The 12,711-nt window shown below is 41.1% G+C and overlaps 1 protein-coding gene across 1 annotated transcript in view; it reads left to right on the forward strand.

Moving 5' to 3' along the window:
• The window catches only part of spred1 (sprouty related EVH1 domain containing 1), a 30,486-nt gene extending 21,368 nt beyond the window's left edge, over positions 1-9,118 (forward strand). The window contains 4 exon segments of the mRNA XM_051133599.1: positions 996-1,045; positions 4,611-4,649; positions 4,651-4,755; positions 6,982-9,118. Coding sequence (XP_050989556.1) covers positions 996-1,045; positions 4,611-4,649; positions 4,651-4,755; positions 6,982-7,635 — 848 coding nt within the window. The 3' untranslated portion in view covers positions 7,636-9,118.
• Positions 9,119-12,711: the final 3,593 nt, after the last annotated feature.

Below are 12,711 nucleotides of genomic sequence, written 5' to 3' on the forward strand. Positions count from 1 at the left end.
GATATTCAAATGAGGATTCAGCCGCCACTTTTATCAACGTACGATCATCATTTTTGCACACAGATCTGCACTCTTTTCTACGTTTGATTGATAAATGAGGCCCAATGTCACTACTGTCCACAAAAAAACGTTAAACATGTAAATGAAGTATTATATTAATATACTTTAAACACACATGCAGAGATCAGTGCATTCACTGTGAATCGCTGGAAACACCGGATCACGAGCTGCTGGTGTGTAAATGAACGCAGTGCTGCACTTCTCTCTGAAACACACAGCGCATCACGTCATACAGCTGAGTGATTCAATCACAGCCTTAATCACACTGAGACCTGTCACAATTATCATGTAGCCCCATTCATTTATTGTAATTTTACATTGGATATAATTAATTGTCAGCTTTTCATTCACTCACAGCCCCGGTTTAGAACATATACAGTATATTTATATATAAGATATATAACACAACAGTGTCTGCAGTGAAATCTAAAAGTTAAAGGTTATTTGAGAAATGCACCAATATGAAAAATAATCAATTGAACTTGATTAAAAATAGATTTCTACTTCAAATAGGAACTTCTGAATTGTGTAATGGTGTTTACACATTTAAAGAGTTTGTTAGGACCGGACGGAAAGTGAACACTGAGCAGCAGTTCATCAGTGATCCGCGCAGTGATGCGGACTGAGAATCTGCAGTGGGGTTCAGTGTTGTCAAAATAAAAGTCCTGCTCACAGCACTTACAGGCCAAACAGAAAAACTCATCAGCTGATGCTGACAATTACAAACAGAGATCTGTTGACTCATCTTTGTGGTGTATGACGTCAGAGTCATGTTGAAAGCCCTTGTGGACTATCTGACATCACAGCACTGCTGCTTTTGTGATTTTTACCATGTACTTACTGTGGTAAACCACACACAGCCTTGAGTGCTAGAAATTCTTGTAATAGTACAGCTGGAGCAGTTTGATCTGAATGTGTATGATTTTCATCTGCAGGTGGCGCACCGTACAGCGACTCAGACGCTCCTGAAGACGCCTCGTCACAGGTGAGCACACGCACACAAACAGGTGTTCATTTACACAGGTGAGTGTATCTGCAGCGGGCCATAGATACCCATGAGTCCTCTGTGTAACCGTGGACATGTGATCACACGTGTCTCTCTCTGATCCTGTGAGGTGTGTGTTGAAGAGACATGTTATTATTGAAGACATGTTATTATTGTGAACTTAAACTATTAAAAAAAAATATATATATATATATCAAAATATTAATGAAAACTGTAATAGTATATAAATAATCCGAGTATAAACAACTGCAGAGATGCTGTCGTTGGGGAGTCTCAGGAAGCGCTGCGATGACTCTCATCTATCTCCTGCAGCGTTGTGTTTGATTCATTCATAGATGAAGAGCTAAAAATGCCGTGTAGATCATCCATGATCAGACCCAATCACACACCTGTTGCTAGGCAGCAGTTGCGGCGAGCGTGTCTCCATGGTGACGCAGAGGCACAGTCAGTCACGTGTGTTTCTGTCAGAGCGGCAGGTGAGCGTCGCTCTGCTTCTGTTACAGTAGAGCTGCTGTCTGCCGCAGGGCATGCTGGGAGTTCAGGCTGCTGGTCCGCGTACGTGTGCGTCAGTGTGTGTTATTTCAATGTCACGTGTGTCGTGTGTGAATGTCTGACACAGATCCATCAGAACACGCAGACAGCAGATCTGCTTTTCTCTTTAAAGGGGTCATCGGATGCCCATTTTCCACAAGTTGATATGATTCTTAATGAAAAGTCTCTAATATACTTTGGTTAAAAATTCTCAATGGTTGTGTAAAACAATACCCTTCATACCTTGTCAAAATCAGCTCTGCAAAAACCATTCCATTCTGATGGATTGTTCCTTTAAATGCAAATGAGCTCTGCTCGCCCCGCCCCTCTCTTCACTCTGTGGAGTGACGAGCCTGTTTACTTTAGCCGCATTTAGCCACGAAACTTGCTAACTAACACGTTAGTAGGACAGATGATGGCAGAGATTCATAAAAAATAAAAAACGCTTATACTCACTTCTGCTGTAAGTGAAGCTGGATCACGAATGATTTGCGTGAACAGAGACGGATATATGTAGATCAGGAGGTGCATTCCCTTCACAAACAAACGTAATCTACTGCATCTTCAGCGGCTCAGATGTCGGGAGTAAATGACGACCACTATGTTCATTATTACATCCAGCAACACAACACCTCAATCGCTCAATCGGAGATATTCTTGTCTAACTTACATCCCTGCTCCGGCATCAAAACATGGAGGTCGGACTGTTACAGCTGATTTAATGAGGGTCTGAGGTAAGACGCTCATGTCAATCAACTATCGTGGGAGCGGCGCCACACCGACAGGCATCTGAGAACGGCTCGATTTAAAAAAAAAAAGGGGATATTATGTTTACAAATTAATGAAAAACCACTGCATGGATCTTCATCGTTATAGGGTAGATGTGTACATACACTGACAACACACATTAATGTAAAAGTGAACTTTGCATCTGATGACCCCTTTAAATAAGAGTTATAACAGACATTAGTCAGGTTAGACGCCATATTGAATTTAATGCGTGAAAGTGAGACTGTGAGGGACAGACTTAGTCTTTACAATCTTACACACTGGACGAAGAGCCAGTTTCACAACTCACAACATTCAAAGCTGTTTTTGTCTACTGAAGTGTTTTTCAGAAAGATGAAACATTAGCTGAACTATTGAGTATATTGTTTTCGCACTGAACTTCAGTCCCTCACAGCCTCATTTCATTCAGTGTGACAGATTGTAACTGATTTTCTACATCATATGGTTTGTTATCTAGTCACATGATCTGTTAAGATGGTCACATGACTTCAAGTCACATGGCATTGAGCAATTTATTCGGTAAAGGTGTTTTCATCATAAAAGATAAAGCACAGACATTCTTTACTTGCATTTAAAGATTTGATGTGCATTTTATTATTTCCATACAGCATTTATTCAGTATCTCAAAACTGGCATAAAAACACTTCAGGTGAAACGGCTACATCTGCGTCAAAATCTATGTGTGTGTGTGTGTGTGAGAGAGAGAGAGGGGAGTTCAGACAGGAGACTGAAGTCACAGGAAGTGTCTCTTAGCAACCACAGGACGTTCATTACCGGAGCAAACAGATATAAACAGACCTGGACACACACTTCCACTCATGTGATCACACACTCAAACACACACATTTAGTGTTATTCGGTGTCAGTGTGATATTTCCTCTTTCTGTTTCTTGTAATGTGAGCATGTCAGCTGCTTATCATATCACAAGATGTGGCACAGGCTGCGGTGCGCTGGTGCGTGTGAGGCGTCAGTCAGAGGTGAGGAGTGTTAAGCTGCCAGGTCATGTCAGGATGGGCCGGTTCATGCGGAGGGTCTGGTGCAGGACGTGTGAACATCAGTGATCAGACCCTTTCGCTGCGGTCCGAGGCGTCGCACGTGAATCACAAGTGTTTGAGCGTCTGCACACATGTGCTCGTCCCGTCTCACAGGTTCAGAGCTCCCTCTGCTGGTGTGTTCCTGCAGTCTCTGCTCACGCTGATCGACTCACACTGGCGCACACGTTTCAGTAGTTGATGCATTTGAAGCCTAAGAGCTTTTTTACATTAGGAATTTAGATTGTATCGTTGATCTATAAAAGATTTATTTTTTTGTCCTACATTCGATTCACACTGCAAATACTCCATTTTTCTGTCACTTAATATGAGCTCATCAAAGCTGCAGCTGTAAATGAACTAAAAATCTCTACTTGTGTTTGAGCTTCATGATTTCATTTCAGCTTTACTGAAAGTGTTAAAGGAATTATTCACCAAACAATGAAGACTTTCTGAAAATGTGCTCACCCTCAGGCCATCCACGATTAGGATGAGTTTGTTTCTTCATCAGATTTGTAGAAATGTCTCATTCCATCACTGTCTCACCAATGGATCCTCTGCAGTGAATGGGTGCCGTCAGAATGAGAGTCCAAACAGCTGATAAAAACATCACAATAATCCACAAGTAATCCACACCACTCCAGTCCATCAGTGAACATCTTCAGAAGACATATCTGTCAAACTTCAAGTCCTCTATCCATATTAATGCTTCCTCCAGGGAAAAAGTGGCCTGAATCAGGAGAGAAATCTGCACAGATCAATCACCGTTTACAAGCTGAAAAACAGCTCTAATCAAATATGTGGCTGGATTTTGATGTGAGAGACAACAGGCGATGGTCTTTTTCATTGGAGGAAGTGTTATTATGGATTATGGACTTGTATTTTAGTAAAAAAGTCTTGATGATGGATTTGTTTCAGCTTTTTAAGATGTTCACTGATGGACTGGAGTGGTGTGGATTACTTGTGGATTATTGTGATGTTTCTATCAGCTGTTTGGACTCTCATTCTGACGGCACCCATTCACTGCAGAGGTGCATTGGTGAGACAGTGATGAAATGACACATTTCTACAAATCTGATGAAGAAACAAACTCATCTACAACTTGGATGGCCTGAGAGTGGGGACATTTTCATTTGTGGGTGATATTACAGTAGGTCATCATGCTAATGTGTGTGTTTGCTGTGATTGACAGGAGACTGTGTCTGTCGGTACGCCGGAGAGAGACGTTTTTTTGTTCTCGTGGTGTCGTGTCCACCGAACCCTTCCGCAGCTCTTACATTCGAGCTCAACCCTTTGATGAGGCTCTTACTGCCAGCCAGCGGTTCCTGCCTCCACAGGTACAACACACACACACACACACACACACAATATAAGTTACTGTGTGTTGAAAGTTAATTTCTTATCTTAAATTGAGTCAAATGCAGTGCTGCAGTGATGATGTATTTCTACAGACTATAAGTTGCATCACTTTGGTTCTTCCACAGAAACCCAACAGGCTTTTTACATTGTCTTTTGGGTTATTTGTGACCCTGGACCACAAAACCAGTCATAAGTATCACAGGTATATTTGTAGCAATAGCCAAAAATATGCTGTATGGGTCAAAATTATTGATTTTTCTTTTAGGCCAAAAAAACATAGTAAATTAAATAAGGATCATGTTCCATGAAGATATTTTGTCATTTTCCTACTGTAAATATCTCAAAATTTAATTTTTGATTAGTAATATGCATTGCTAAGAACTTCATTTGGACAACTTTAAAGACGATTTTCACATTTAGATTTTTTTGCACCCTCAGATTCCAGATTTTCAAATAGTTGTGTCTCAGCCACATATCGTCCTATCCTAACAAACCGTACATCAATGGAAAGCTTATTTATTCAACTTTCAGATGATTTCTAAATCTCAGTTAAAAAAAAGAACTTTATGACTGGTTTTGTGGTCCACGGTCACATTTTAGAAATTAAGCTCTGTGTCCAACAGAAGTTCATGATTCTTACATGTTTTGTACATCAAAAAAATCTTCACAATTTGACACATTCTTTATAAATTTTAAAGTCTAAATACAATTATCAGAAGTTAAATGAGTATAAATGAGCTACACCATCAACAATTTTTCCGGTCTTTATTTAAAAACATTTTCCCTGAAAGTGAGTCCACTTCCAGAACAAAGACTCACCCCATTGTCATCCAAGATGTTCATGTCTTTCTGTCTTCAGTCATAAAGAAATTATGTTTTTTAAAGGAAAACATTTCAGCATTTTTCTCCATATAATGGACTGATATGGTGCCTCGAGTTTGAACTTCCAAAATGCAGTTTAAATGCAGCTTCAAATGGCTCTAAATCAGGGGTGTCAAACTCCGGTCCTGGAGGGCCACAGCCCTGCAGTTTAGATGCAACCCTAATTAAACACACCTGATCCAAATAATCAAGTCCTTCAGGCTTAATTGAAAACTGCATAGTATGTGTATTGGAGCAAGGATGGAACAAAACTCTGCAGGGCTGCGGCCCTCCAGGAACTGAGTTTGACACCACGATCTAAACAATCCCAGCTGAGGAAGAAGGGTCTTATCTAGCAAAACGATCAGTAATTTTCAAAACAAATTGACAATTTATATACTTTTTGTCTTGTCTCTGTGATGCGCATGTGTAGTCTGTGTAATCCGGGTCAGTACAGTTAGGGTATGTCGAAAAACTCCTGTCTCACTTTCTTCTCAACGTTTTCAACATGCCCTAACTGTATTGAACTGGAAAAAAACGAGAGTTCACACAGACTCACGCATTTGAGGTTGAAAAGTATATAAATTTTCAATTGTTTTTAGAATATGACAGATCGTTTCACTAGATAAGACCCTTCTTCCTCGGCTGGGATTGTTTAGAGCCTTTGAAGCTGCATTTAAACTGAATTTTGGAAGTTCAAACTCATGGACACAATAGAAGTCCACTATATGGAGGGAAATCCTGATTTTTTTTTTTCTGAAGACTGAAGAAAAACAGATATGAACATCTTGGATGACAAGGGGGTGAGTACATTATCTGTAAATATTTGCTCTGGAGGTGAACTCTGGAAGTGAAAAACAGACTATTAAGTAGATGAGTTTACCTGTTCACTGTGTTTTATTTGCAAGACAATCTCTGTAGTCCCATTTACACATTTGGCACTTTTATTTTCAAGCTAAAAAGATGTCGTAGAATAAATGTGCACCAAACCTGAATAGCAGGTGCTCAACCAATTGTAGATGAATTATAAAAATAATAATAAAATTTCAACTCTAGAGCAAAAGTGCAGCACTCACTTTACAACTGTAGCTTCTTTAAAAACAATGGCATTTCAGCCAGCAGGTCAGATGACCTTGAAGTTGGCCAAAGCATCCGTTTTCTTTTTTGACTGTAGAGTGCTGTACTTTTTTCCTAGAGTGGAATAAAAGATGAAAATATGTGGAGCTTGTGTTAAACGCAGCCCACAGTTCAGCCGGTTGTCAGAGCAGATATTTACAGTTTGTCATGCTCGTTGACGTTCACGGTCTGTCGACCTGGTTTCTGTGTCGCCGCCGCCTCCGCAGGTCTCCTTCAACACCAGGCGTCACGTGAGCTTTCACATGGACGAGGAGGAGATCGTCCGCATCAACCCGCGGAAGGACGTCCTCATCCGAGGCTACGAGGACTACCGGCACCCCGTGCTGTGGAAGCGGGACCCGGAGCGCGAGGAACCCGACGCCTCCGCAGCCTTCTCCAAGCTGGACGGCAAGATGTGCGAGTACCTGTACGGCGAGGGAGCGGGGGGCCACGCCGGCGGCAAGGACTCGGTCAAGACGCAGCAGCCGGCGGCCCTCGGCAAGGGCAAGGCGTCCCGGCGGCGGCGCGAGGACGGCGAGCGCTCGCGCTGCATCTACTGCCGCGAGATGTTCAACCGCGAGGACAACCGGCGGGGTCAGTGCCAGGACGCGCCCGACCCCATCAAGCAGTGCATCTACAAGGTGAGCTGCATGCTGTGTGCCGAGAGCATGCTGTACCACTGCATGTCCGACTCGGAGGGCGACTTCTCGGACCCGTGCTCCTGCGACACCAGCGAGGAGCAGTTCTGCGTGCGCTGGCTGGCGCTGCTGGGTCTGTCTCTGCTGGCGCCCTGCATGTGCTGCTACCCGCCGCTGCGCGCCTGCCACCGCTGCGGGGAGGCGTGTCGCTGCTGCGGCGGCAAGCACAAGGCCGCGGGCTGAGCCGGCCCGGCCGGGCGCTGTTTTCGTTGGCCCGAGACGGGCGAAGCGTCGCTCACCGCTCGACTGGAGCTCGTGGAGAGAGCGGCCGAGCGCGGGCGTCGGCGGAGCCGCGCCGAGGAGCCGCCGACGCGAGGAGGAACGTCCTCGCCGCACGGACGCGGGCGGGAAGCTTCACGCGTCCCGAGCGGCGCGCGTCGCGTGTAACTATGTGAAGAAATTATAATAATAATAATAATAATGCTATCGTCGTGTCTTGTACAGAGATCTAACACATGTACGCTAAAGGGATTTCTTGGCTTTTTCGTGCAGTTATTAACCGTGGCCTTTTCTTTTTGACGCTGTCATCGCTAGACGGACAGATGCACTCAAAGTGTTGAAACGGTACTGACTCCTGTGCGTTTCCTAAAGCGGAGCGCCGACCTTCTCGACCGAACAGGCACTTACTTACGATCCCACACGCCCTGACGCTCCTGCTCCAGACTTAAAACCCTGAACGGAGGACGTCTCCTGACATTATTCTCACGGTGGAATATAAGTGTTCATTTTACATGCATGTTTATGTTGATGCAGAATCTTGTTTTGACTAATAATCAGATGTTTTGTGCAAAGATGATCTGTCAGTGTTGTGGGAAAGCAAAACGGTTTACTTTCTATGCAAGTGTTTCCACGAGACGCTCTCGGACCTCCGGCCGTCCACGCCGACGCCGGTACGTATCGCGGTTGGATTTCGCAGCGTTATGTACATAGGTCACGTGTTAATATTGTTTCACATTGAAAAGTAGTGGAGACGGTGAAAATGACGTCTGAGGTTTTAATCGAGATTCTCTCTAGTTTTGTATCGACGGACGACGGTAAATAGTGCGCGGAACAAACGTTTTGAAGCTCGTCTTATGAAGCTGCTAGAAACAATCACTAACTGCGTCGCAAGATTTAATCGGATGACTGTTAATCGCTAGCTCTCCAGTGTCGTTTAACCCTCGCCGGGCTTCTGTGTCGCTTTCTCTCGTGAATCGCCGGCGTCTGCGGAGAACCGGTCGGATCGGCATTTCTGCGGTTCGCACAGACGGTCTTCCATCTCGCCGACCGTGCGACAGCTTACCCGTGTAACGTTCGTGTGACTACCGGTTTAATCGCGTGCTGCTATCGTTTTCTTTCTTTTTTCGTTCGTGCTCTAGTCATGGAACTATAACTCTGGAATGCATAACATACAGTGTTGGCTCTTTCTCTCGGTCCTGTAGTCGTGTGCCAGCGCTTCAGTGCTCGTGTTCTTGATTCTGCAGTATATCGGTGGTTTTCTGAGCCTGTGAACTCGTTTAGTTTTAGTGCCATCGCCTTCGTTCTCCTCCATCTGAAGAAGTGCCTCACATCCGCCATAGACTCGTAACGCTCACGCTCCGCTTCGATCGATTTATATCTATGTATAGGTATTTCTATCATGGTTTGAAAATACTAAATATATGATGTAATATTTATAGTTCCGTAACTCATGTCATAGTTGTATTTTCTGTATACAGATGTAGCTTGTTACTTTCATAAATATACAATGTAAATATGCATACAAATGTTTGTAACTGTTTTTATGTTACACCATACACTTATCACGTCAGTTAACATTACCATAAAAATAAAAAAGAGAATTTAAAGTAGTGTGTTGTGTGCATTTGTGGACTTGTTCCTGCTACATTGTGGGGACCAAATGTCCCCCCCCACAGGGATAGTAAAACTTGAAATTTTTGACACGGTGTAAACAAATGATTAAAAATAGTAAATGATGTTTATCTGAACGTGTAACGATGCAGACATGTTTTCTGTAAGGGTTAGGGTTGGGTTAGTGGATAGACAATATCGTTTGGTCAGTATAAAAACTACAGAAGTCTATGGAAAGTCCCCACAATTCACAAAAACAAACGTGTGTGTTTTTGTATGCGTGTTCCCACTTATACCACTTTGTTTCAGAAACAAACCTGTATCCAGAACTGAGCTAAAGGGATGTTTTGATTTGAGAAAAACTGAAGTAAATAATGTATTTCTGTTAGGATGTTTGTTGTAGAGCACAATCTTCTTTTAGAAACCACTCGACATTCAACAGTTCAATGAAATGCTTTCACTCCGATGCTGTTATCATAAAGACGGTTCATTCATCAGTGGATCTCACTTCAGCACCAGTATTTACAAAATATCTTTACAGTATCAATCAAATAAATGTTTGGACATTGAAGGTTAAAAATGGACAATTTTGTCATTACTCTCATGTCATTTCTACTGGTATGTTTCCATGGAAGATAAAGTGTGTAATTGAGGATTCTCTTCCTCACAGCAGCAGCTCACGGTCAAGACGAGGACATTAAACACCAGCACAGAATAAGGTGTTTCTTGAGACCTGGTGGACATTTAGAGAAAAGCTCGAGTAAAACTTACTTTCACCACAATCCCTAGATACTTATTTAATTGTCAGCCACTAATGGATGTCAGCATTTCTTGTGTTTGTCTTTTCTGTTATACATGCTGTCTAACAATGGTCGGCCAATTTTGTGCATACTATATAAATTCATCAGTATTTGTGAGAGTCCAAACCGCTGATAAATACATCACAATAATCCAGTCCATCAGTGAACATCTTGAGAAGACAAACGCTTAAAAATCCATCATTTAAGACGTTTTAACTAAAATACGAGTTTAAAATCCACAATAACACTTCCTCCAGTGAAAAAATGGTCTGGTCTGAATCAGGAGAGAAATCTGCACAGATGAAGCACCGTCTGGATTTTGATGTGAGAGACAACAGGAGATGGACTTTTTCACTGGAGGAAGTCTTATTTATGAGGCGTTATGGATTACTTGATGTTTTTCAGCTGTTTGGACTCTTATTCTGACGGCAGCCATTCACCGCAGAGGATCCATTGGTGAGACAGTGATGGAATGACACATTTCTACAAATCTGATGAACAAACAAACTCATCCTAATGTTGTATGGCCTGAAGGTGAGCATATTTTCAGCTATTGTTCATTGCCCAGATAGTATATATACATCTGCAAGATGTCTGTTAAAGATCACTTGATCTGGAAATCATCTGCTGTGTACAAACATGTAAGATGTCAGTTTTGCATACATTCTAAATCATAAACATCTCAATATCATCTAACAGACGTCTATTTGACATCTGATAGGAAACGTTCTATAGACGTATTGCAGATGAGCAAACACTCTAAAAAAAACATGTCTTCCAGATGTAAATGGAGAAAATAGACGTCTCTGTGATGTATGTGTGCTGTCAGGGGACTAAATTAGTCCTTTAATATAATTTCTCCACAATAATTGAAAGGTTTATTTCAGTCACAGGTCCACACGTGTGTAATGTATGATGAATTTTCATATTTTAAAATGAAAGGTTTGGGTCTGGGGGGTAAAACAGTGAAATCTACATATAAAAGCATGTGAAATGTGTTTTTGAAAAAGCCTTACGTTGATAAACATTAGGATTAGAAATGAAAGTGCAAACTCCAGTCAGGAGCTCTTTACCCAATCCAATGAGAGGGAACGCAAACTAACCAACAGCTGAAAGAGAGAAGAACCCCAGCACACACATCTACACACATCCATCATACATAAATCATCCCGCAGGTCCCAGAACGAACATCCCAGCCTCACAAACCATGAGGAGCTCAGATCTCAGAGGCTTGAGACGCAGCGCTTCCTTCAGAATGAAGCTCATGATTGTGAACTGCTGTGATTTTTCTCTGACATCTTCAGTTCCCACAGAGTCTCCAGCATGGAAGCGACTGATGGAACCCGACGTGACTCCATCAGAACTGATATTCGTCTGAGAAATAAACTGACTGACAGTTGTTGTTTACTAATAAACTGAATAAATGAAGCTCTGAAATCTTATTCAGATTTAGCAGGTTTATTAGTTCTCACATATCTCATAACCAGACTTCCCTGGTGAAAAAAAACAGCATATGCTGGTTAGGTATGTTTAGATGCTGATGTTTAGATGACGGATACTTTGCCAAAGCAGTGGCACAAAACAACATTGTTACACTATGAAAAAATGGTGAATAGTAATCAGTGCAAATAGCAAATATATCAAAGTATTATCACAAAATTATAACTTTACAAAAATATATTACACAAATGAAGTAATACATTTAAAATATGTGACCCTGGATCACAAAACCAGTCATAAGGGTCAGTTTTTCAAAACAGAGATTTATACATCATCTGAAAGATGAATAAATAAGCTTTCCAATGATGCATGGTTTGTTAGCATAGGACAATATTTGGTTGAGATACAACTGTTTGAATATCTGGAATCTGAGGGTGCAAAAAAATCTAAATATTGAGAAAATTGCCTTTAAAGTTTTCCAAAATCAAAAAATTAAGTTTTGATATATTTACAGTAGGAATTTTACAAAATATCTTCATGGAACATGATCTTTACTTAATTTCCTAATGATTTTTGCCATAAAAGAAAAATCAATCATTTTGACCCATGCAATGTATTTTTGGCTATTGCTACAAATAAACCCCAGCGACTTAAGACTGGTTTTGTGGTCCAGGGTCACATATATATTTGCATGCAAAAATAGGGCCCCATTTTTTTTCAAATTCCATTTTATTTATTAATTTTTTCTAAATTCGTTTTTTTTTTTTCTGTTTTAATTTTTTTGGACTCCTTTTTAATGGGTGCATTTAATTTTATTAATCAAAAAACATGTCTAATTAATGAAAACAATAAAACTTATACAATTTATCAAAAGTTAAGTTATGTTTAGGGCCCTATGAAGTGTTTTTGTTTTTTTCTTTCACCCTATACTTTATTGTTACCAAATTTGTTTTAGCATGTCTATTTATTTAAATGCATAAAACAACTTTTATTTATTTCTACAACAGCCTTATGAAATGAAATGTGTTGTGTATTTACATTTTTCTGGTTATGAAATAAAGACAGAAAATATTAGTTTATGTTTTAATTCATGAAAATTAAATTTTATTTTTGGCAAATAAAGGGGATACTTTTATTTTGACGGGTTTCCGTAAAATACCTTTACATTTCTCGAGTATATAACCCTGGT

Source organism: Labeo rohita, chromosome 17, assembly GCF_022985175.1.
Source record: "Labeo rohita strain BAU-BD-2019 chromosome 17, IGBB_LRoh.1.0, whole genome shotgun sequence".
Taxonomy (NCBI): Eukaryota; Metazoa; Chordata; class Actinopteri; order Cypriniformes; family Cyprinidae; genus Labeo; species Labeo rohita.